General features: G+C 42.1%; 1 protein-coding gene across 36 annotated transcripts in view; it reads left to right on the forward strand.

Annotated features, from left to right (window-relative positions):
- LOC122544297 (mucin-3A-like) overlaps positions 1-26,979 on the forward strand; it is a 141,580-nt gene that overhangs the window by 52,369 nt on the left and 62,232 nt on the right. For 4 of the 36 annotated variants that reach the window (XM_043683405.1, XM_043683393.1, XM_043683409.1 and 1 more), the window contains exons 1-3: positions 12,697-12,891; positions 22,130-22,243; positions 24,652-24,765. In XM_043683405.1, the coding sequence (XP_043539340.1) occupies positions 12,813-12,891; positions 22,130-22,243; positions 24,652-24,765 (307 nt within the window). In that variant the 5' untranslated portion in view covers positions 12,697-12,812. Of the gene's footprint in view, positions 1-12,683; positions 12,892-20,814; positions 20,915-22,129; positions 22,244-24,651; positions 24,766-26,050; positions 26,165-26,979 lie in introns of those variants that run through there. The other 32 variants (XM_043683414.1, XM_043683394.1, XM_043683417.1 and 29 more) reach the window with 21 other exon arrangements.

Below are 26,979 nucleotides of genomic sequence, written 5' to 3' on the forward strand. Positions count from 1 at the left end.
ATTAAAATACCAGCCTGTTTGGATGGAGTTTCTTGTCATAGCTATTCAGTTTGAAAATTACATACATGGCAGGCTGAGTGAATGTAATTGTCATTCGATGTAATAACTTTGATAAAGGATGACAAATATGTTAGGCAGCAGAAGAAATGGATTGAATAGATTGTAGTATTGACTGCAGGCTTAAAGTCAATGTAACGGATATGTATTGTAGTGTGTTGAATGTGCAAGACTAAATGTTTATAAAAATGAAACTATCATTGTAGATTGATGGTCCCCTTTTCTAGGGGGAGGTTGACAATACAATGGCTTTAAAAGGTATATTTTGTTCTGGCTGTTATTTGAAGAGAGGATTTGAGCCATTGGAGTCGAGATGTCTATTCGAAGCCGATAAAGTTAACAGCTTGTGAGGCCTTGGATTTTTTTTAAATTGTTATAATAGAAGCAGCAGGAATGGGTGAAGTCAGGCTCCCACAGAAACAGGGGTTTTTGTTCAGCTTTCAGCAGTTGTTGGGGTTTTGAAGTTGATTATGGAAGCTCTCTCTCTCTCTCTCTCTTTCTCAGAATGTTCACTCTGTTGTTACAGCTAAAAGCTTGGGTTCTCTTCTTGCTGCGAGAATCACACGTCAGACAATCTCTTTCACTGACTTTGCCTTCGCCAAAGATGTGTTTATGGGATGTTACTGCATTGGAACAGTTGCTGTTGGGTACTTAAATAACTTCTCATTCTGTTAAGTTTGCCAACAGAGTAATGTACAAGTGTGTAGTTTGTGCTGTCCATGTAGCACCCTTGGTCTGAAGGAACGCTGTCTCTTTTTTTACTGTATCAGTTGTATATGGTAGAAATGACAAATTAAAAGCTGCTACTACTACTCCTCGATTATTCCAATTCTTCTTTCCTTAGTTTGTGCTTTGCCCATAGTGTAAGAATAAAGCATGTTCTATGTAAAGCTGAGTAGTGCGACCAGTCCAGTTACATCTGGAACACAGCACCTGACAATTACCTTTAAATCTCCACCAGGTCATCCTACCACTGGTTATCTAACACGTCATCTTTGTATTGCCTTGCTTATTCATAATGTGGAGGTGCCAGTGTTGGATTATGGTGGACAAGGTCAGAAGTCACTCAAGTGATGATGCTTCTAGTTAACAAAGTTAGGTTGTCCTTGGTTTCTTTCCAGAGGAGTCGTAAATGTATAGATTCCAATGTGTCTGGTTTGTATGGATTTAGGCCCAATTTGGTTATAGCAAACAGATACTGCCACAGGCAAAAGGCTTTCAGGTTTAAATATAGCACTTGTTCAATGAAAGGTTCATGAAAGGCAGGTCATGTTTAACTAATTTCCTGGAATTCTTTGAGGACATTACAGGGAACCAGTGGATGTAGTGTCTCTGTATTTCCAGAAGGCATTCCACAAGTTGCCACACAAAAGGCTGCAGCATAAGATAAATGTGCATGGCGACATGGGTACAGTATTGGTATGAATAGAAGATTGGTTAACTATCAAAAAGCAAACAGTAGGAATAAATGGGTATTTTTTCTGAATGTAAGTTTGCTTGCTGAGCTGGAAGGTTTGTTTTCTGATGTTTTGTTACCATATTAGGTCACATCATCAGTGAGCCTCCGGTGAAGCACTGGTATTAGTGCCTACTTTCTATTTATGTGTTTAGGTTTTCTTGAGTTGATGATGTCATTTCCTTTGGTGATGTCATTTCCTGTTCTTTTTCTCCGAGGGTGTTTTTCTGGTTGGTGATCAGTGACTAGCAGTGTGCCTCAGGGACTGTTTACAATTTACATAGATGATTTGGAGTTGGGGACCAAATGTAATGTTTCAACATTTGCAGCTGACACCAAGATGGGTGGTTTAACATCTGCAGTCCTCACTTTCTCCCAGTATAACAAAGGATAGCAAAGTGTCCAGAAGATACTGAAAGTCTACTGAGGGATATGGACAGGTTAAGTGAATGGGCAGATGAAGCAAAATGTTGGTAAATGTGAGGTCATCCAGTTTGGTAGGAATAACATTTTAATGGTGAAAGATTGCAGCATGCGGCTGTGTAGAGGGACCTGGGTGTCCTTGTTCATGAATTACAAAAACTTGGTTTGCAGGTACACAGGTATTTAAGAATGCAAAGGGAATATTGTCCTTCGTTGCTAGGGGGATGGAGTTTAAAAACAGGGAAATTATGCTGAGCTGTATAGGGTGCTAGTGAGGCCACACCTGGAATACTGTGTATAGTTTTGGTCTCCTTACTGAGAAAGGATGTATTGGCACTGGAAGGAGTGCCGAGGAGCTTCACTCGGTTGATTTTGGAGTTGAGATGGTTGGCTTATGAGGAGAGATTGAGTTGACTCAGAACTATATACATTGGAATTTAGAAGAATGAGGGGAATCTTACAGTAACATATAAAGTTATAAAGGGAATAGATAAGATAAAAGTGGGGAAGTTGGTTCTACTTGGGGGGGACGTGAAACTAGAATTGGGGGCAGAGCCTCAAAATAAGGGGGAGAAGATTTCAGACTAAGTTGAGGAAGAATTTTCTCACCCAAAGGATTACGAATCTGTGGATTTCCCTGCCCAGTTGGGGCTACCTTGTTGAATGTTTTTAAGGCAAAAATGGATAGAGTTTTGAACAGTAAAGGAATTTGAGGGTTCTTGATACAGGCGGGTAAGTGGAGCTGAGTCCACAAAAAGATCAACTATGATCTTATTGAATGGTGGAGCAGGCTCGAGGGGCCAGATGGCTGACTCCTGCTCCTATTTCTTTTATTCTTATGTGTCATTGTTGTTTTTAAATGCCTCCATGACCTTCACCTGACCTTTCTCCTCTGTATATACATAAATGGAAGGCTCATTGAAAAATAATCTCTTACTTTATAAAGCAATCCTTTGTCCAGATTAAATATGACTATGTTTTGCATCTATGGTTATATATAAATTATCATTATAATATCATTCAGCCAGTGAATTGGCCTACGCTGATAAAATTAGGTCATCAACAATTAAGGATGAAAAGGAAATGTAAAAGGTAAGATGATGTATTCATGTGGATCTTAATACATATTTATCAGAAATTCACGTTAACGTCAGTTTTTACAACTGTTTCATAACTTTTATGTTACACCTCAATATTGGAAAATGTCACAAGAGGCTTAATTGTAAAATAAAAGGACACCAAGCCAAAAGATGAGATTAATTTAGGATATCTGATTGGCATGGATGAGTTGGACCGAAGAGTCTGTTTCCGTGCTATACATCTCTATGACCTCATGTGGGAGGGGCTGAACCATAAACTGAGTCAAAGAGCTGGATTTTAAGAGATGGGAGAGTCTAACAGTGGAAATTTCAGAGCATGTATGTGGCACATGCTACAGCTTCCAATGGCAGTGGGCCACAGGAGTTAGACGAACAGAGTGGTGGGGAGTTGCAGGGCTGACAGGTGTTATAGAGATCAAGAGGGGCAAAGATCTAACCACAAAGGGTGGAGTTTGAAATATGATAGAACATAGAACATAGAACAGTACAGCATAGAACAGGCCCTTCAGCCCATGATTATTTTTCAATGAGCCTTCCATTTATGTATATACAGAGAAGGAAGGTCAGGTGAAGGTCATGGAGGCATTTAAAAACAACAATGACACATAAGAATAAAAGAAATAGGAGCAGGAGTCAGCTATCTAGCCCCTCGAGCCTGCCCATTGATCCTCATGTATGCACCCTCAAATATCTGTGACCATATGCATGTCCAGCAGTCTCTTAAATGTCCCCAATGACCTAGCTTCCACAACTGCTGCTTGCCACGCATTCCATGCTCTCACAACTCTCTGTGTAAAGAACCTGCCTCTGACATCCCCTCTATACTTTCCTCCAACCAGCTTAAAACTATGACCCCTTGTGTTAGCCATTTCTGCCCTGGGAAATAGTCTCTGCTATTGACTCTATCTATGCCTCTCATTATCTTGTATACCTCAATTAGGTCCCCTCTCCTCCTTTTCTCCAATGAAAAAAGTCCGAGCTCAGTCAACCTCTCTTCATAAGGTAAGCCCTCCAATCCAGGCAGCATCCTGGTAAACCTCCTCTGAACCCTCTCCAAAGCATCCACATCTTTCCTATAATAGGGCGATCAGAACTGGACGTAGTATTCCAAGTGCGGTCTAACCAAAGTTTTATACAGCTGCAACAAGATCTCACGACTCTTAAACTCAATCCCCCTGTTAATGAAAGCCAAAACACCATATGCTTTCTTAACAACCCTGTCCACTTGGGTGGCCATTCTAAGGGATCTATGTATCTGCACACCAAGATCCCTCTGTTCCTCCACACTGCTAAGAATCCTATCCTTAATCCTGTACTCAGCTTTCAAATTCAACCTTCCAAAATGCATCACCTCGCATTTATCCAGGTTGAACTCCATCTGCCACCTCTCAGCCCATCTCTGCATCCTGTCAATGTCCCGCTGCAGCCTACAACAGTCCTCTATACTGTCAACGACACCTCCAACTTTTGTGTCGTCTGCAAACTTGCTGACCCATCCTTCAATCCCCTCATCCAAGTCATTAATAAAAATTACAAACAGTAGAGGCCCAAGGACAGAGCCCTGTGGAACACCACTCACCACTGACTTCCAGGCAGAATATTTTCCTTCTACTACCACTCGCTGTCTTCTGTTGGCTAGCCAATTCTGTATCCAGACAGCTAAGTTCCCCTGTATCCCATTCCTCCTGACCTTCTGAATGAGCCTACCATGGGGAACCTTATCAAATGCCTTGCTGACGTCCATATACACCACATCTACAGCTCGACCCTCATCAACTTTTCTAGTCACATCCTCAAAGAACTCGATAAGGTTTGTGAGGCATGACCTGCCCCTCACAAAGCCATGTTGATTGCATTTAATCAAGCCATGCTCTTCCAGATGGTCATAAATCCTATCCCTCAGAATCCTTTCTAACACCTTGCAGACGACAGACGTGAGACTTACTGGTCTGTAATTGCCGGGGATTTCCCTATTTCCTTTCTTGAAGAGCGGAATTACATTTGCCTCTCTCCAGTCCTCAGGTAATCACTCCAGTGGAGAGCGAGGATGCAAAGATCTTCGCAAGTGGCGAAGCAGTTTCATTTTTCGTTTCCCAAAGCAGCCGAGGACAAATCTGGTCTGGGCCTGGCGACTTGTCAATCTTAATGTTTGACAAAATTTTCAGCACATCAGCTTCCTCTATTTCTATCAATTCCAACATGCACACCTGCTCTTCAAAGGTTTCATTCACTACAAAGTTCGTTTTTTTCATAAAGACAAAAGCAAAAAACTCATTTAGGGCTTCCCCTACCTCCTCAGACTCCACACACAAGTTCCATATGCTATCCCTGATCGGCCCTACTCTTTCTTTGACCATTCTATTATTCCTCACATAAGTGTAAAATGCCTTTGTGTTCTCCCTGATGTGACTGGAGACTAGGAACCAATAGTAGATCGGTCAGCATAGTGGTTTGGATCAATAGGTCCTGAAAAGTTTGAAAAAGCACAAGTTTACAGAGGATGAATGGTGAGGCTGGTGTTTGGGTGTTGGCCGCTGAGGGAGTTGGAGATTGGTGGAGTTGAAATGCAACGCATCGCAGTAGCCATGTCCGGAGGTAGCAAAGGCAAAGGTGAGAATTTCAGTTGCAGATGAACTTGGGAATGATGAAGAACAGGACATATTTTGGAAATAGAAGCAGTCAGTCTTAAGATCATAACACATAGGAGTGGAAGCAAAGCCATTCGGCCCATCGAGTCCACTCCACCATTTAATCATGGCTGATGGGTGTTTCACTTATCTGCACTCTCCCCGTAGCCCTTAATTCTTTGCAAGATCAAGAATTTAGCAATCTCTGCCTTGAAGATACCCAATGTCCCGGCCTCCACTGTGCTCCGTAGCAATGAATTCCACAGTCCCACCACTCGCTGGCTGAAGATGTGTCTCCTCATTTCCGTTCTAAATTGACCTCCTCTAATTTTAAGGCTGTGTCCATGGGTCCTAGTCTCCCCGCCTGATGGAAACAAATTCCCAGCATCCACCCTTTCTAAGCCATGCATTATCTTGTAAGTTTCTATTAGCTCTCCCCTCAACCTTCTAAACTTTAATGAATACAATCCCAGGATCCTCAGCTGATCGTCATATGTTAGGCTTACCATTCCATGGATCATCCGTGTGAATCTCTGCTGCACATGCTCCAGTGCCAGTATGTCCTTCCTGAGGTGTGGGGCCCAAAATTGGACACAGTATTCTAAAACGGGGCCTAACCAGAGTTTTATAAAGTCTCAGAAGCACATCACTGCTTTTATATTTCAACCATCTTGAGACAAATGACAAATTGAAATAAATTGAGATGAATGATTGTTGGGTGAAAACCTCAGTAAGGAGTTGAAAAGCATGTTAAGGTTCAAAACAACTGGAGACAGTGACAAGAAGGGTGATGGAATCAGTGCCAAAGCCACAGTGAATGTGAGAGTGTTTGAAGGCTTTGACTTTGGATTTCTCAAAGTTCCTTTAATAATTTCTTCCAGTATCCCATTGCCTCTTTCCCAATATCTGTACCTGTCTGAATTACCCTTTCTAAAAATCGTGTCTCAACTGTATTTGGGAAGAAAAAATTCAATTTTTCACCACCTTTGTATTAAAAACACATTTCCTAATTACTTTTCTGAATGATCTGGTTTTACACATAGATCCCTTTTCTCTTGATTCCCTTGCCATAGAAAATATTTTCTTACTGTATGTGTTATATCCTTTCACCATGCTGTGCCTTGAAAATACAAATCTAAAATGGCCAGGCTGGTACTTGAAGGAGATGAGATTAAGTGGTACAGTTGGCCTTATTTTTAATTAGCTTGTCTATGTTATCATTGAATTGTCTAATGCAATAATTTACATTCTGACATACTTCAAGCCAAGCCCAAATTCCAAGCTCTTGATTAAAATTTTATGTTGGCTATTTAACACTAGCTGAAGTGATTCTGAGGACACAATCTTAAAGATAATAAAATGTAATGTACGCAATTGATGTCCTCCCTTATTTATGATTGTTTTAAATATTTGTCCATTGTTGCTAAGTTACTACTTAATTGATCAAAAATTGTTTATGTGGAAAGTGAGCATGGACAAAGTACCTCACAAAAGGTTTAAGTTGTAAGATAAGAACCATTGTATTCGAGGTAGTAAACTGTCACAGATAGAGAATTGGCTCAAGGGCAGGAAACACGAGTGGGGATAAGGGATTCTTTTTCAGCTTGGCGACCTGTGACCAGTACGGTTCCACAGGGGTCAGTACTGGGACCACAACTGTTTACATTGCATGTTAATGACTTGGAGGAGGCAAGGCAATGAACTGTAGCCAAATTTGCAGATGTCACAAAAACAGGTGGAAAGGCAGGTTGTAAGAAGGAGACAGTTTACAGAGAGATATTCATACGTTAAGTGAGTGGGCAAAAAGTGGGAAAATGGAGTATCATGTGGGAAAATGCAAAGTTGTTCATTTTGGAAGGGAGAACAAAAGAACAGAATATTATTTAAATGGAGAAACACTACAAAAGCTACAACACAATGGACATGGGGAGACTTAGGCTTGAAATAGAAAGCTAGCACACGGGTGCATCAAATAATCAAGAAGGCTAATGGAATGTTGGCCCTTGTTTTAATGACATTGGAGAATAAGAGTAGGGAACTATACAAGGTACTGGTAAGACAACACTGAGAGTACTGTGAGCAGTTTTGGTGCCTTTGTTTCAAGAAAGATATCATTTCCATGGATGCAGTTCAGAGAAGGTTCACAAGGATGATCTGTGGTATGGAGGGATTGTCATGAGCTGAAAATGTGTTGCTGGAAAAGCGCAGCAGGTCAGGCAGCATCCAAGGAACAGGAGAATCGATGTTTCGGGCATAAGGAATGAGGAAAGTGTGTCCAGCAGGCTAAGATAAAAGGTAGGGAGGAGGGACTTGGGGAGGGGCGTTGGAGATGCGATAGGTGGAAGGAGGTCAAGGTGAGGGTGATAGGCTGGAGTGGGATGGGGGCGGAGAGGTCAGGAAGAAGATTGCAGGTTAGGAAGGCGGTGCTGAGTTCGAGGGATTTGACTGAGACAAGGTGGGGGGGGCGGGGAAATGAGGAAACTGGAGAAATCTGAGTTCATCCCTTGTGGTTGGAGGGTTCCTAGGCGGAAGATGAGGCGCTCTTCCTTCGTCGTGTTGCTATGGTCTGGCGATGGAGGAGTCCAAGGACCTGCATGTCCTTGGTGGAGTGAGAGGGGGAGTTGAAGTGTTGAGCCACAGGGTGGTTGGGTTGGTTGGTACGGGTGTGGCTTTCTCCTCAGGGATTGTCATGAGCAAAGATTAAACAGGTTGGAGTTTCGCAAAATGAGAGGTGATCTCATTGAAACAGATTGGATTCTTCAGGGGCTTGACAGGGTCAATGCTGAGGGGATGTTTACCCTCATGGGAGAGTCTAGGACCAGAGGGCACAGTTTCAGAATAAAGGGGCACCAATTTAAGACTGAGGTAAGAAAACATAATTCTCTCAGAGGGTTGTGAGTGTTGAACTTTGCGAGTCCTTGACACAGACAGCTGTGGGGGCAGAGTCCTTGCGTATACTTAAGGCTGAAATAGATAGACTCTTAGCAGTCAGGAGTCAGGAGTTATGAGGAAAGGGCAGGAAAATGGATGTGAGGAATGTCAAATTTGCTATTATCTTATTGAATGGTGAAGTGGGCTTGAGTGGGCTGAATAGCCTACTCCTGTTCTTATTTCTTATGGTCTAATGCTACAATTGACCTGAAATAGAGATCTGAGGACCCAACTTAGCTGGGTACCAGTTGTGGCTCAGTGAGTAGTATTTTCAGCTCTGTGTCCGAGGATGCTAGGTTTAAGCACCACACCAAAATATTGAGTACATAATCCAGAGTGACAATTGCAATGCATTACTGCATTGTTAGGCTATTGTTTGGGTTGAGAAGCAAAAGTGAGGCCTTGTCTTTCCTCTCAATGTGTAAGATCCCCTTGCACTATTTTGAAGGACAGCAGTGTTTATCTCCTGAGGTAACTTCCTGTTAATGTTTCTGCATCAACTCTCATCTCTAAAACAGATTATCTCATCTTTCTCCCATATCTGTTTGTTTGTGGGAAATTGCTATGTGCAAACTGGTAGCGTCTTTCCTAGATTACAGCAATGACTGTGCTTTGAAAGTGTTTCATTGGCTGTGATGCATTTTGAGATATCCCAAGAAGACAAATTCTACTTTGGAAGATTTCTTTGTAAGGAGAGCAGCTTAAAGCTGTACCATGAAAACCAAATGCCATTACAGATTTGTGATGAGATTATGCGAGCAAAATAATCAATTAGCAACTTGTGTGGCCTGAGGGCAGACTCTGGTTGGCTATATCCCTGGAGGATTAAATTACATGGTTTCCTGTCTCCAATTGTCCTGCCTAATGTCCTGCTATTGGTTGCTCATAATGTACTTCTTTATGTCTCCCAAGCTCATTGGAAAGTGAGCAGACTTGTCAGGTTGAATCTTCCCAGACGTTGGCTTAGTGTCAGTTTTGGAGAGTTTTGTGGAACTTTTCTCTATGTGAGCTCTAGCAAGTTCTCGAAGCCTTCTTATTCAGATGAGTGAGAAAAGTGTGTTATGGACCAGGCCAGACACCCTCAGTACATTTCAAGAAGGTAATCCAGACCCTAACTTTTCTAGTTGTTTATCTAGTTGATGTAAAGTGGATATTCCAGGAGTGATGCAGCTGGCCAAACCATATGGTTTTAAACAAAACAGAATTTATTTACACACGAACAAAAAAAAACGAGTTTCGATTAACATAACTATTTGAAAACCCAAGCGACTCTATCATAACTTAAAGATTCTGTTCCAAATACCTGCAACATCCCCATAAACACCCCTTTGGCTTCCAATAGAGTCCACACAATGTGTGCTGCTTAATCCTTGTGTGATTCACCCTGCCCATCGGCAGCAAGAAAAGAGGGGATGTGATTGACACTGAAAAGCTGGGAGAGTGGCAGCAATTTTCCAAGGAGGAAGATGAGGACATTGAACAGGAAGATCAGTAAATTCACCAGGATAGAGCAACGCAATAGGTCAACAGAACTTAATACTCACTTCCAATAGATTCGAGTTTTGTAAAGTCATCATTCATTGACAGTAAATGTTTTTGCTCAAAAGACAAGCAAGCCCTGTTTAGTCCCAGAACAAATGCAACCTTTTCATTTATTCTTACTTCACATCTCCTGTTCTTCAATAGGCGTTATTGCTAACAACTGGCTGAAGGCTTTACAAAATGTATGCTCCTACATTCAGCATTGACAGGATGCTGTGTTATGTTGGGTGTTGGGGAAGGTGTACTGGTGCTAAGGATGTGTATGTTATCCTTGTAGCTCCAGTGGCAGTGGATCAGGCAGGAATGATATCAAAGTGCCAATATGTTTATGATTATGATATTCTATTTACAATGAGGTGTCACCCGTACCATCTGTGTGCCTTCAGAAGCTTTTCTTTCCCACCATGTTAACTGTAAAGGCTATACCTGATTGATAGTGTTGGACCAAGTGAACAACTAGATTCAAAAATGCTGCTAGATACAGAAATCCCAGAAGAATGCAGCAGCATTGCGCATGTCTGTCCAGGTGAGTGCAAGATAACGCAGGAGCAGGGCTGTAGATGAGTAGGGCGTAGGGGGTGAGCAGCGTAGAATTGTGTGAGATAAACTACGGACTTCCTGCACATTCTGAGGGGACCGTCTGTTACAAGTCTTCATGTAGAGACCCTTCAGTTGTGACTGGAACCTGCTGCTAGTCCTGAACCTGCTGATTCATTCATTCTGCATCAATTTCTCTGCACATTCACTGTGCAGTGGCCATAACAATGAGGACACCATTGGTGACAGTTCCAATGAACCAGGGTGAGGAATATCAGAATCAAACCAGCTTCCTCGTTGCAGCTGGCAGTTACAGCACACGCAAAGCACAATATACCACAGAGCTTGATACAATGGTGCATGTAGGACATTGACACGGAGGGCCATTGAATGGCTGTACATGGACCTATGACATTATTCCAATACACACAGCACAAGCTACATCACAAACACAACACCTTGTCCTCCCTCTCCACCCTTACTTCTTAAGAAAGGCAGCTTTGCAGAAATGAGCATGTTGGCAAATACTGACTGTTCAAGGTGAAAGGAAACCAGCTCCATTCCCATGTGCAGCCTTGGAGATCTTGGATTGTCTCTGTGACTAGTGGCCCACAGGTGAGACCTTTATGGATACCTGTGATTAATTCCGCTTCACAGAGATGACTGTTGTCAATTTGTAATGATCAATGACATGGTCAAGATTGCTAATGGCCAGAATTTGTACTCAGCATAGTTGAACACTGCACACTGTTCACCTTTTTATGCTCATGGGAAGTGGACAACATTGGCTAGACATGATGTGGAGCTGCTGGGGTTGGACTGGGGTAGACTGGGGTAAAAATCACACAACACCATGTTATAGACCAACCGGTTTATTTGAAAGATTGCTCCTTCTTCAGCGCTTTGAAAGCTTGTACTTTCAAATAAGCCTGTTGGACTATAACCTGGTGTCGTGTGATTTTTAACTTTGGCTCAGACAGCATTTATTGTCCAGTCCTGATTGGCCAGAGGGCTGTGAAGAGTCAACTCCATTGCTATGAGTCTCGACTAATATGGAGACCAGACAAAGTCAGGCTGGCAGTTCCCCTCCTTAAAGGACATTAGTGATCTAGATGGGCTTTTCCAATAATTGGCAATGGTTTCATCGTCAAAATTAGAAATTAATTCCAGATTTTTATTGATTTCACACTCCACCATCTGCCATAGCAGGATTCAAACCTGGATCCCAGAATATTACTTGGGTTTCTGGATTCATAGTTGGGATTGTGGTGCTGGAAAAGCGCAGCAGGTCAGGCAGCATCTGAGGAGCTGGAGAATGATTACAGATGTGGATTAGGTGATAATGAAATTATTGCATGCACATAGACCCTTACCTCTCACTAGCAAGATTCTAGTCTTGTTGACAAAACATCAGTGGAAATTGGGATTTTTTTGCTCCTGACGTCAAGAATCTCAATTTTCTGTTCTTGCCATACCTTCCCAACTGACTCACCATTGTTGATGTTGGACAGGGATTGGAAAAGTTCCAGCACCAATTACACAATCAGATCAGCCACCTCCAACATTTTCAAAGAAACATATAGAAGTGTTCAAGGAAAAGAAACAAAAAGTTTTTTTCAATGCGACAACAACCTTTTTCTGCAGTCCTCTTGCAGTATTCTCCAGAACATTAAATTTTAATTCCTACAGATTTTGCTAATCTGTGTTTTTGGGCTGTTCTCTGAAACCATAAATATGTCATCCATTATTACATACTCTAAGGGACTGCTTTGGGCTTGAGATGCAAAATATCACACCCATCAATATTATCAGTACAATGTTCTCAAGTGATGTGTTTTTGTGCAATTTATGGTGCTGACCTAATGCATGACAGACTCATTACGTCACATCTGATACAAAGATATTTACAACAAACTTCAGGTGACTTATGCTCAGTTGACAATTAACTTTGGCATTTAGTGATCTTTTTAGAACGCTGGGCTATAACTCATTTCAACTTCAACATTGGGTCACTTCATGCACCAGCAAGGGTTGCCTTGAAAATTTCCATTGCAGCATTGCTGGTTAATTTTGGACATTTACATAAGGAAACCTTGGTCCTTGAATTGTGAGCTGGGATTTTCACGTGTACAACTCAAAATGGACAAGACCCCATGCAAACTGCAAAAGGCATTAGTCTTATTCTGTTTGCTTTCTCCTGCAATTTCAGTGACAACAGGTGAGTGGTCATGTACAACACTATTCAATGTCAAAGTGCACAGCAAGACAATGCTGTAGGGAAAGAAAGTCATTTACATTGCTTACCGAATACTTTTCAAGAGTATTTAATTATCTAAAAATGAAGGAAGTTCAGAAGAGTTTGGATGGAATTCTAGACCAATGAGTCTCATACCAGTGGTCGGAAAACTATTCTGAATTAGTCTCATTTTGAGAGGCAAGGTTTGATCAGGGATAGTCAGCATGACTTTGTCAGAAGGAGGTCATACCTCATAAATCTGGTTAAGTTTTTGAAAAGGTGACAAAGTAATGCAGTGGTGTATAAGCATAGAAACTTAGAAAACAGATATAGATTTCAGCAAGGTTTTTAACAAGGTCTCACATGGGAGCTGATAATGAAGGTAAAAGCACATGGGATCCAGGGTAACTTGGCAATTTGGATCAAAATTGGCTAAGGTGACAGAGGGTGATGGTGGAAAGCTGTTTGTGTGACTGGAGACCGATGTCCAGTTGTGTACTGCAGGGATCAATGCTGGGTCCCTTATTGCTCATGATATATATAAATGTTATAAGTGAGAATGTGAGGGTGAGGAGAGTGGCATGAATAATTTTGTGGGTGATGTAAAGATCGGCTCGGTGGTTCACAGCGAGGAATAAAGTCTTAGTTATGTTAGGATTTAGATGAATTGGTCACCTGGGAATAAGTTATGAACTAGAATCTAATCAAGGGATTCTGGGTGGTTTATATATAGAATAACAGATATGGAGCATGAGTTACTGACTGGAATCTAATCGAGTGATTCAGGATGGTTTATATCTCGATTAACAGATTCCCTGGATGGAGTTACAGCCTGAAATCTAATTGACAGTTTTGGGATTGTTTATATAAAGAACATGAGATGCCTTGGAGGGATTTACAGACAGGAAGTTGATCAGGGGCGAGGTGGTTTCGGGATTGTCTGTGTAGAATAACAGATACCGGATGTAAGTTTTAACTGGAATTGAATTGAGGGGTTCGGGGTTGTTTATGTCTAGAATAACAGATACCTGGGAGGGAGTTACCAAGTAGAATCTAATCGAGAGGTTCAGGGTGGTTTATATATAGAATAACAGATTGCTGGGAATGAGTTACAGACTGGAATCTAATCGAGGGGTTCGGGGTGGTCTATAATGTTATAGGGAGAAGCTGAATAGGCTGAGCTGTTTTCCCTGGAGTGTTGAAGGCTGAGAGATGAGCTTATAAAGATTTATAAAGTCATGAGGGGCATGGATGGGGTAAATAGACAAGGTATTTTCCCTGGGGTGTGGGAGTCCAGACCTAGAGGGCATAGGTTTAGGTTGAGAGGGGAAAGATATAAAAGGGACCTAACGGGCAACTTTTCACGCAGAGAGTGGTGCGTATGTGGAGTGAGCTGCCGGAGGAGGTGGTGGAGGCTGGTACAAATATTGCATTTAAAAGGCATCTGGATGGGTATATGAATAGGAAGGATATGGGTTTGGTGCTGGCAAATGGAACTGGGTTAGGTTAGGATATCTGGTTGGCATGGACATGTTGGACCGAAGGGTCTGTTTTCATGCTGTACATCTCTGTGACTCCATGATCAGTGACAGATGGAATTTAATCCTGATAAGTTTTGGGTGATGCACTTTGGAAGAAGTAACAAGGAAGTACTCAATGAATGGTCAGACACTAGGAAAAACGGAGGGACGTGAGGATCTTAGGGTGCTTTTCCACAAATTCCTGAAGGTTTTAGGGCAGGTTAATAAGGTAGAAAAGAAAGCATCCAGGACACTTGTCTGTATCAGTCAAAGCACAGATTATATAAACAAGGAGGTCATGTTGGGGCTTTGGTGAGACCACAGCTGCAGAACTGTGTGCAGTGTGGTCACCAGACAAAAGAAAGATGTGATTGCACTGGAGGTAATGCAGAGGAGATTTACCAGAACATTACCTAGGAAGGAGCATTTTAGCTATGAAGAGAGGTTGGATAAACTCAGGTTGGTTTCTTCAGAGCAGAGAAGGCTGAAGGGAATCTGATAGAGGTGTGTAAGATTGTGAGGGACATGGACAGGGAGAACAGGAAGCAGCTGTTCCCCTTAGTTGGAGGGTCAATAACAATGGGGCGCATTTCTAATGTGAAAGGCAGGAGGTTTCAAGAGGAGTCGAGGAAAAGTGTTTTCAACCAGAGGACGTGGAGATCTGGAATGTACTGCATCACAACATTTAAAAGGTATTTGGATGAACACGTGAATTATCATAACATTCAAAGTTATAGGCCAAGTGCTAGAAAGTGGGATCAGTGTAGTTTAGCTTAGTTTTGGCAGGATCTCTTCTGTACAATATGATTCTGTGATTAAATTGAGGAAGGAGACTCACTTAACGGAATAATGCCCACAGGTGACAGAGCAACTGCTGGAGATATTCCAAAAGATTCCATAAGCTATTTGGGGAGCACAAATGAAGTAGACACATGCACCAAACACATTAGCGGACATTAGGGAATCAATTGGAGGGCACAGTCTTCCCTGGGAATATGTCCAGGGAAGTTATATGGGTGGAACTGCGAAATAAGAAAGGGATGATCACCTTATTGGGATTGTGTTATAGACTCCCCAGTAGTCAGCAGGAATTTGAGAAACAACTTTATAAGGATATTTCAGTTATCTGCAAGAATAATAGGGTGGTAATGGTGGGGGATTTTAACTTTCCAAACGTTGACTGCGACTACCATTGTGTTAAGGGTTTTAATGGAAATGAATTTGTGAAGTGTGTACATAAAAACTTTCTGATTCAGTATGTGGATGTACTGACTATAGAAGGTGCAAAGTTTGAGCTAGACTTGGGAAATAAGGCAGGGCAGGTGACTGAGGTGTCAGTGGGGAGGCACTTTAGGGCCAGTGACCATAATTCTATTAATTTTGAAATAGTGATGGAACAGGATAGACCAGATCTAAAAGTTGAAGTTCTACATTAGAGGAAGGCCAATTTTGACGATATTTAGCAAGAACTTTTAAAGGTAGATTGGGCATGGATGTTTGCAGGTAAAGGGACGGCAGGAAAATAGAAAGGCGTCAAATATGAAATAACAAAAGTCCAGGAACAGTATGTTCCTTTTATGGTAAAAGGCAAAGCTGATAGGTGTAGCGAATGCTGAATGACTAGAGAAATTGAGGTTTATGTTAAGAAAAAGAAGGAAGCATATGTCAGGTATGGACAGCAGAAAATCGATTAATCCATAGAACAATATAACGGCAGTAGGAGTATAGTTAAGAGGGAAGTCAAGATGGCAAAAAGGGGACATGACATCCCTTTGGCAAATTAAGGAGGATTATGTTAAAGAGGATCGAAAGGAATTTTATAAATTACATTAAGGAGAAAAGGGTAACTATGAAGAGAATAGGGCCTTTCAAAGATCAGCAAGACAGCCTATGTGTGGAGCTGCAAGAGATGGGGGAGATACTAAACAAGTATTTTGTGTTAGTGTTTACTGTGGAGAAGGCCATGGAAGATCTAGAATGTGGGGACATAGATGGTAACATCCTGAAAAACGTCCATATGTTAGATGTGGAGGTGCTGGATGTCTTAAAGTGTGTAATGGTGTATAAATCCCCAGAACCTGATCAGGGGAAGCTAGTGAAGTGATTGCTGGGCCCTTTGCTGAGATATTTGTATCATCGATAGTCACAGGTGATGTGCCGGAAAACTGGAGGTTGGCTAAAGTGGTGTCACTATTTAAGAAAGGTGGTAAGGACAAGCCAGGGAACTATAGACCAGTGAGCCTGACATCGCTGGTATGCAAGCTGTTGGATGGAATCCTGCGGGACAGGATTTACACGCATTTGGAAAGGCAAGGTCTGATTAGGAATACTGATTTGGCTTTGTGCATGGAAAATCATGTCTCACTAACTTGCTTGAGTTTTGTGAAGAAGTAACAAAGAGGATTGATGAGGGCAGAGCGGTGGATGTGATCTATATGGACTTCAGTAAGGCGTTTGACAAGCTTCCTTGTGGGAGACTGGTCAGCAATGTTAAATGACATGGAATATAAGGAGAACTAGCCATATGGATACAGAACTGGCTCGAAGGTAGAAGAGAGAGGGTGGTGGCAGAGGGTTGCTTTTCTGACTGGAGGCCTGTGACCAGTGGTGTGTCACAAGGATCGGTGCTGGGTCCACTGCTTTTCATCATTTATTTAAATGATTTGGATGAGATATAGTTAGTAAATTTGCAGATGACATCAGAATTGGAGGTGTAGTGGATAGCGAAGAAGGTGACCTCCAAGTACAATGGGATATAGATCAGATGGGCCAATGGGCTGAGGAGTGGCAGATGGAGTTTAATTTAGATAAATGGGAGGTGCTGCATTTTGAAAAAGCAAATCAGAGCAGGACTTATACACTTAATGGTAAGGTCCTGGGGAGTGTTGCTGAACAAAGAGACCTTGGAGTTCAGGTTCATAGTTCCTTGAAAATGGAGTAGATAGGATCATGAAGAAGGCATTTGCGATATTTTTCTTTATTGGTCAGACCATTGAATATAAGAGTTGGGAGGTCATGTTATGGCTGTGCAAGATATTGGTTCGGCCACTTGTGGAATATTGTGTTCAATTCTGCCCTCCCTCCTATAGGAAGGATAATATGAAACTTGAAAGGGTTCAGAAAAGATTAACAAGGATGTTGCCAAGTTTGGAGGATTTGAGCTGTAGGAAGAATAGATTGGAGCTGTTTTCCCTGGAGCGTCGGAGCCTGAGGGGTGACCTTATAGAGGTTTATAAAATCATGAGGATGGATAGAGTAAATAGATAAAGTCTTTTCCTTAGGGTGGGGAAATCCAGAACTGGAGGACATTAAGTTTATGGTGAGAGGGGAAAGATTTAAAAGAGACCTAAGGGGCAATTTTTTCACGCAGAAGGTGGTACGTGTATGGAATGAGCTGCCAGAGGAAGTGGTGGAGGCTGGTACAATTACGTCATTTTAAAAGGCATCTGGATAGGTACAGAGGAACCTCAATTATCTGAATATCAATTATCCAAATTTCGGATTATCCGAAGGTGATCTCAAGGTCCCGATAGAAACATTATGTCAAAGGGCTGTTTCAACCCTGATCGCATCTTTTGTTTGCAGGTACAATGATTTAAAACAAACTTGGGTCACTGAAATGCTGTCGAGAACAGCCCTGGACAGTCCAGGCACCGTCTCTAAATGACTGATGTCCTGCCTTCTCTCTCTCCCCCCACACTTTCCATGGAGTTCTACATAGGGGTGAACCCTAAACCCCCCCTTCCCAGATAATTTCTTCAACATTGTCCTGTACAGGGCATAGGTGGAACCGGTCAAAAAGTTGCAGTAAAAAGTTGTGTGCGTGTGCACATGTGTGTGAGTGTGAGTGTGTATATGCTATTTGGAGACATACCCCACAAAGGCAGCAGCAGTATTACTGTTGGTGTCCAAACCAGCTGCCCCGGAGGGGGGTGGGAGGGGTCAGCTGGGGTTAGGGACGCGGACGGGGGTTGGACGGTGGCTTAGGGGGAATAGTGGTGCGGGATTGGGGGGCAGGCAGGGGCAGACGGAGTTGGGGGGGGGCAGGGGTGGGGTTGGGGGGGCGGGGGCTTGTGTGCTGTGTGCTGCTGCCTAGTCTCCTGAACGGGGAACAGACTTCACAGAAAACTCCGAGCCCAAGAGGGAATCAATTAACCGAATAATCAATTATCCGAATGAAATAGTGCCCGCTCATCTCGTTCGGATAATTGAGGTTTCTCTGTATTGAATAGGAAGGGTTTAGAAGGAATATGGACCAAGTGCTGGTAAATGGAACTAGAATAATTTAGGACAGCTGTTCGGCATGGACCAAAGGGTCTGTTTCTGTGCTGTGTACGTCTGTGACTCTATGACTATGAGATTTGGAGATGGAAAAGGTCCCTGCTTGAGAATCATAAAGAGAAGAGGAAGCAATACAGATCCAGTATGGGCATTTGGAGAAAATGATCCAACCGAGCATTTAATTGGAACTAGGTTAACACCTCATTTGGAAGGCAGACCTATCACAATACTGCATACTAGTATCGACTGTATTGGACGAGAGTTGGTGTCCATTAGTTGTCAAACTTTTCTTAATCTTTTATTGGCTGTGAGTCACATTGGTAAGGCCACATGTTATTCTCAATCCCTAGCTGCCTTTGCGATGGTTGTGGAGAGCTATTTGAATTGCCCGAAATGTTGATTTTCCTGCTCCTTGGATAAAGAACTGGTTGAGCAACTGGAGACAGAGAGTAGTAGTTGAAGGGAGTTTCTTGAAATGGAGAAAGGCAATTCAATCATAGGACAAGCTAGAGAATTCCTAGAAACATGGAACTCATCCGTGGACTCTATCAACAAGCACATAGATCCAATATACTGGCACTACAACCAGAACCAGCAACCAGAAGCAGCAGAAATGAAACCAAATAAATTCCAAAAGGCACAGTACAGCAGCACTTCACAGGAGGGTTGAGGATGTCACCTGGACATGGGACGAAACCTCTGCAAATTAACTTCCCAGCTCAACGAATATACCCACAATGACGACAACTAATGTGATATTTAAGAGGAATATCGACAACAGCACAGTATCCACATTAACCAGCAGTCCAGGGTTTCAATCACATCTGCAGAGACTTCAACATCAGGACATAAATGGGAGACATTGTGGCCTATTGGCTCAATTTTTAATTAGATTTAGATTTGATTCCCTGCAGTGTGGAAACAAGCCCTTCAGCCCAACAAGTCCACACTAACTCTCTGAAGAGCAATTCACCCAGACCCATTTCCCTCTGACTAATGTACCTAACACTATGGGCAATTTAGCATGGCCAATTCACCTAACCTGCACAATCTTTGGACTGTGGGAGAAAACCAGAGCATCCGGAGGAGACCCACGCTGACACGGGGAGAATGTGCAAACAGACAGTTGCCTGAGGCTGGAATTGAACCTGGGACTCTGGTGCTATTAGGCAGCAGTGCGAACTACTGAGCCACCGTGTTGACGGGGGAAGGAAAGAAATTGAAAATTTTGTTCTTGGAGGGCAGTTCTGGATCTGGCATCCGTGGGAAAACTTGTAGATTCCATTAGTACTGCAGGGAGAGTGGAATAGAAAATGTGCTTTCACACCTTTATGACTCTAGTTACCTTTAATGGGCTTGCCAAAGTGCCTAACCCAGAGTGACAGTTAGCATTTCGTTTCCAGAGAAAGTGCACCGGACATGAGCGTTTTAATGTGAAGTAGTTCGGATTGCTCCAGAACGTAACAGCATAAGTGACAGCAGGAGGATGAGGCCATTCAGCCCATCTAGCCTGGTCTATCAAAAATGAAATTGTGTCTTAACTTTCTTCAGCTCTACCTCCCTGGACTATTAATACACACTTGATGTTAATAATATATAGAAATATTTTGATTATAGACTTGAACATACTCAGTGACTGATCCTTCTACACTCAGATGCATGGTGTGCACAAAAGATGAATCATTTTCTGAGTAAAAACATTTCTCCTCGAATTTCTCTTGAATTTGTATAGAATGATCCATTGTCCTTGACCCCCCTCCAGTAGAATTATCTTTCCAGTGTTGATCGAATGGAAAGTATGTATGTCAGAATGTACAAATTGGGCTTTTCTGAAAGATGACATGTGGCACTGTAGTCCTCCCTCAGCCAATATGATGCAGCCTGGATTTATGCAAGCTCAGTCTGGATTTGGGGTTTCTGTCTGGAGGAGTGTAAGAGATGCACAATTCCCTTTCCATTTGTAACAAATGGAAATTGACATCAAACCATAGCACTGAACGGAATGTGATTCTGATGTGGAAAGAGAATGAAATGGATGAAGGAAATGTATTCAGTATAAAATCTGACACCATGAAAATTATCTTAAACAGAAACAAAGACAACAACTGAGGACTCGACAATGGAGTCTACTTCAGTGGACACAACAGTGGTAACCATCAGTTCAAATCCTACCCTGACATCCACTGATGTTTCAACATCAGGAGGAAAGTGGCAGACATTGTGACCTATCATGAGAACATATCCAACTTTAATTATTCTGTACAACTGTGCACGATCACTTCACCTGTAATTTGTCTTGCCCTATTTTAATAGAGCATAACTGATTTATTGGAAACAATTAAACTTGCAGAGGGCAGGGGTTTCTGAGGTATTGCCAATGTTTAACAGAGTGAGCAATGGGAGCTAATTTATGAATATTATGATTACTTAGAAAACAAGGAAGTAATAGCTAGAATGGATACTTTCTCTTCTTGATGATGTTTAGGGGGTGGAGGTTAGCCCAGGACACTATCAATGGTTCAACTGCTTTTGGACAAATAACACAGTTAAATCCAATTCTCCCACAAGTGACTATGGAAGCATTGACAAAGTAATGTCACTTTGGAGAGTTTATATTTCAGCACTCCCTCTGCATTGCTGACCCCCAGCCTGGATCTGCTGGAAGTAACTCTGGGGTCGACTTAATGACCTTTCGACTGAGTATTTTGCAAGTGCCTGTCCTGAAAAGAGTGACAGTTACCATTTTATTCCCAGAGAAGGTGCACCGGACGTGTGCGTTTTAGTGTAAAGCAGTCAGGATTGCTCCAGAACATCAGAGCATACGTGACAGGAGGAGGACAAGGCCATTCAACCTGTCTAGCCTGTTCTATCAAAAATAAAATTGTGTCTTTCCTTTCTTCAATGCTAGGTCCCTGGACTATTGCTGCAGCACTTGATGTTATTAATATATAGAAATATTTTGATCACAATCTTGAACACACTCAGTGACTGAGCCTTCTGCACTTAATTGCATTCATCATCTTCTGACTAAAACATTTCTCCTAGTCTTTGTCCTGAATTTGTCGAGAATGTTCCCTTCTCCTTGACCCCACTCCAGTGGAATTATCTTTCCAATGTTTACCTATTTGAAAGTATGAATGTTAGAATGTACAAATTGGACTTTTCTGAAAGATGAACTGTAGTCCTCCATCAGCCAACCTATGGTGCAGCCTGGATTTGTACAAACTCAGTCTGGGTCTTGGGTTTCAGCCTGGAGGAGTGTAAGAGTTGCACAATTCCCTTTCCATTTGTGACAGATGGAAATTGACATCAACCCATAGCATTGAATGGAATATGATTCTGATGTGGAAACAGGATGAAATGAATGAAGAAAATGCATTCAATATAAAACCTGACCCCATGAAAATTATCTTAAACAGACACTAAGACAACAACTGGGGACTCGACAATGGAGTCTACATCAGTGGACACAACAGTGACAACCATCGGCTCAAATCCTACCCTGACACCCACTGATCCGTCAACATCAGGAGGTAAATGGCAGACATCATGACCTATAGTTAGAACATATCCAACTGTAATTATTCTCTGAGAGATTGTATACGATGACGTCACCTGCAATTTGTCTTACCCTAATTTGAATTCAGAGCATTACTAATTTATTGTAAACAATAAAACTTCCAGTGTGTGGAGTTTCTGAGGTATCGACGTTTCGGGCATAAGCCCTTCTTCAGGAATCAGGGTCCTGAAGAAGGGCTTATGCCCGAAACGTCGATTCTCCTGTTCCTTTGATGCTGCCTGACCTGCTGCACTTTTCTAGCAACACATTTTTAAGCTCTGATTTCCAGCATCTGCAGTCCTCACTTTCTCCTAGTTTCTGAGGTATCGTCGATGTTTAACAAAGCGAGCGATAGGAGCCAATTTATGAACATCAAGATTACTTCAAAAACAAAGAACAAAGAGATAGAATGGATACACTTTCTTCTTGATGACATTTAGGGAATGAAGATTAGCCCAGGACAATATCAACAGTTCAACTGCTTTTGAACCAATAACACAGTTAGATCCAATCCTCCCACAAGAGACTATGGAAGCAATCACAAAGTAATGTCACTTTGGAGAGCCAATATTGCAGCACTCCCTCTGCATTGCTGATCTCCAGCCTGGATCTGCTGACTGTAACTCTTGGGTTGAGTTAATGAGCTTCTGACTGAGTTTTATGCGCTCACCTCACAGCACAGAGAGACTCCCAATGTAATAAGCTTGCCAATGAGCCTGTCCTGAACAGTGAGACAGATACCATTTATTTCCAGGGCAAGTGCACCGGACATGAGTGTTGCAATGTACATCAGTCAGGATTGCTACAGAACATAAGAGCATAAGTGACAGCAGGAGGATGAGGCTATTCAGCTTATCTATGAAGTGGTTGTAGATGAAAAGTATTCTGCCTGGAGGTCAGTGGTGAGTGATGTCCTGGAGGGCTCTGCTCTTGGGCCTCTGCTCTTTGTAGTTTTTAGAAATGACTTTATGAGGAAGTTGAGGGGTGGGTTTATAAATTTGCTGATGACACAAAGGTTGGAGGCGCCGTTGATAGTATCGAAATCTGCTGCAGGCTGCAGCGCAACATAGACAGGATGCAGAGGTGGGCTGAGAAATGACAAATGGAGTTCAACCTGGATAAATGCAAAGTGATGCATTTTGGAAGGTCGAACTTGAATGCAGAATATACGATTAAAGACAGGATTCTTGGCAGTGTGGAGGAACAGCGGAATCTTGGTGTTCAAGTGCATAGATCCCTCAAACTTGCCACCCAAGTGGATATGGTTGTCAAGAAAGCATGTGATGTTTTGGCTTTCAGTAACAGGGGGATTGAGTTTAAGAACTGCGAGGTTTTGCTGCAGCTCTGCAAAACCCTAGTGAGATCGCACTTGAAATATTGTGTCCAGTTCTAATCGCCCTATTATACGAAAGATGTGGAGACTTTGGAGAGGGCGCAAAGAAGGTTTACCAGGATGCTGCCTGGACTGGAGTTGAAGTCACCTAATACAACAACCCTGCTATATCTGCATTTTTCCAAAATCTGCCCGCCTATGATTAATTATCCTCCCTACTGCTATTAGTGGATCTGTTGAAGAGAGGTTGACTAAGCTCAGACTTTTGTCTCTGAAGAGAAGGAGGAAGAAAGATGACCTGATCAAGGTGTACAAGGTAATGAGAGGCATGGACAATAGCACTAAACAGAGTGTGATTCTGGTGTGGAAACAGGTTGAAATGAATGAAGCCAGAGACTTTTCTCCAGGTCAGGATTCACTGCCACGAGGGGTCATAGTTTTAAGGTGTTGGGAGGGAGGTCGAGAGGAGACGTCAGAGGTAGTTTCTTTATGCAGAGAGTTGTGAATGCATGGAATGTGTTGTCAGTGTTGGTGGTGGAAGTAGAGTCATTAGGGACATTGAAGCGATTGCTGAACATGAACATGGGTGCGTTGGTTAGGTTATTTCATTTTAAATTAGGATTAATCCTCGGCACAACATCATGGGCCAAAGGACCTGTTCTGTGCTGTACTTTTCTATGTTCTATGTTCCATATTCTCATGTTCCGTTGTCCTTAACCCCACTCCAGTGGAATTATCTTTCCAATGTTGATCCAGTGGAAGTCAGAATATGCAAATTGGGCTTTTTTGAAAGATGACATGTGGCACTGCAGTCCTCCCTCAGCCAACCTACAGTGCAGCCTGGATTTGTGCAAGCTCAGTCTGGGTCTGGGGTTTCAGTCTGGAGGAGTGTAAGAGATGCAGAATTCCACTTCTGTTTGTAACAAATGGAAATTGACATCAAACCATAGCACTAAACAGAGTGTGATTCTGGTGTGGAAACAGGTTGAAATGAATGAAGAAAATATATTCAGTATAAAATCTGACACCATGTAAATTATCTTAAACAGAAACAAAGGCAACAACTGAGGACTTGACAATGGAGTCTACATCAGTAGACACTACAGTGGCAAACATCAGCTCAAATCCTACCCTGACATCTATAGATCCATCAACATCAGGAGGTAAATAGCAGATATTGTGACCTATAGTTAGAACATATCCAGCTGGAATCATTCTTTGAGATATAGGTACACGATCACTTCACGTGCAATTTACTTTGCCCTACTTTGATTCGAGAGTATAACTGATTTATTGTAAACAGTTAAACTCCTAGAGGGAGGAGTTTCTTTGATATGGCCAATGTTTAATAGAGTGAGCAATGGGAGCTAATTAATGAACATCAAGATTACATGGAAAAAAAGGAGGAAAAGAGCTAGAATGGATACTCTCTCTTCTTGATGATGTTTAGGGGATGAAGATTAGCCCAGAACAATATCAGTGGACTACCTGCTTTTGGACGAATAACACAGTTAGATCCAATTGTCCCACAAGATACTATGGAAGCAATCACAAAGTAATGTCACTTTGGAGAGTTGATATTGCAGCACTCTCTTTCCATTGCTGATCTCCAGCCTGGATCTGCTGGCAGTAACTCTGGAGTTGAGTTAATGAGCTTCTGACTGAGTTTTATGCACTCACCCCACAGCACAGAGAGAGTCCCAATGTAATAAGCTGCCAATGTGTCTGTCCTGAACAGTGAGACAGATACCATTTTACTTCTAGAGAAAGTGCACGGGACATGTGCGTTTTAGTGTAAAGCAGTAAAGATTGCTACACAACGTCAGAGCATAGTGACAGCAGGAGGATGAGGCCATTCAGCTCATCTAGCCTGGTCCATCAAACATAGAATTGTGTCTTACCGTTCTTCAACGCTGGTTCCCTGGACTATTGCTGCAGCACTTTATGTTATTAATATATAGAAATATTCTGATCACAGTCTTGAACACACTCAGTGACTGAGCCTTCTGCACTCAGTTGCATTGTGTGCACTAAAGATTAATATGACTAAAAACATTTCTCCTTGTCTTTGTGCTGAGTTTGTATAGAATTATCCCTTGTCCTAGACCACACTCCAGTGGAATTATCTTTCCAATGTTGATTAATTGGAAAGTATGTATGTCAGAATGTGCAAATTGGGCTTTTCAGAATGATGACATGTGGCACTGTGGTCCTCCTCAGCCAACCTAATATGCAGCCTGGATTTGTGCAAGCTCAGTCTGGGTCTGGGGTTTTAGTCTGGAGGAGTGTAGGAGATGCAGAATGCCCTATCAATTTGTAACAAATGGAAATTGACATCAAACCATAGCACTGAACAGAACTTGATTCTGATATGGAAACAGGATGAAATGAATGAAGAAAATGTATATTCAGTATAAAACCTGACCCCATGAAAATTATCTTAAACAGAAACAAAGACAACAACTGAGGAATTGACAATGGAGTCTACTTCAATGGACACATCAGTGGTAACCATCAGCTCAAATCCTACCCTGACATCCACTGATATGTCAACACCAGGAGGTAGATGGCAGACATTGTGACCTATAGTTAGAGCATATCCAACTGTAATTATTCTCTGAGAGATTGGTACACGACCACTTCACCTGCAATTTGTCTTGCCCTAATTTTAATAGAGCATAACTGATTTATTGGAAACAATTAAACTTCCAGTGGGAGGAGTTTCTGAAGTATAGCCAATTTTAATAGAGCGAGTGATGGGACCCAATTTATGAACATCAAGATAACTTAGAAAACAAGGAGGAAAGAGCTAGACTGGATACTCTCTCTTCTTGATGATGTTTCAGGGATAAAGATTAGCACAGGATAGTATCAACAGTTCAACTGCTTTTGGACCAATAACACAGTTAGATCCAATCCTCACACAAGAGACCATGGAAGCAATCACAAAGTAATGTCATTTTTGGAGAGTCGATATTCTAGGACTCCCTTTCCATTGCTGACCTCCAGCCTAGATCTGCTGGCAGTAACTCTGGGGTTGATATGCTGCTGTTCTGACTGAGTATTATTTGCTCACCACAGAGTACAGAGAGATCCCCAATGTAATAAGCTGCCAATATACCTGTCCAGAACAGAGTGACAGTTATCATTTCATTTCTAAAGTAAGTACACTGAACATGTGTGTTTTGGCGTAAAGCAGTCAGGATTGCTACAGAACGTAGGAGCATAAGTGACAGCAGGAGGATGAGGCCATTCAGCAAGCAAAACTAAAATTGTGTCTTAAATTTCTTCATCGCTATTTCCCAGGAGTATTGATGCAGCACGTGATCTTATTAATATGTAGAAATATTTTGATCACATTCTTGAACGCACTGTGA

Source organism: Chiloscyllium plagiosum, chromosome 48, assembly GCF_004010195.1.
Source record: "Chiloscyllium plagiosum isolate BGI_BamShark_2017 chromosome 48, ASM401019v2, whole genome shotgun sequence".
NCBI lineage: Eukaryota > Metazoa > Chordata > Chondrichthyes > Orectolobiformes > Hemiscylliidae > Chiloscyllium > Chiloscyllium plagiosum.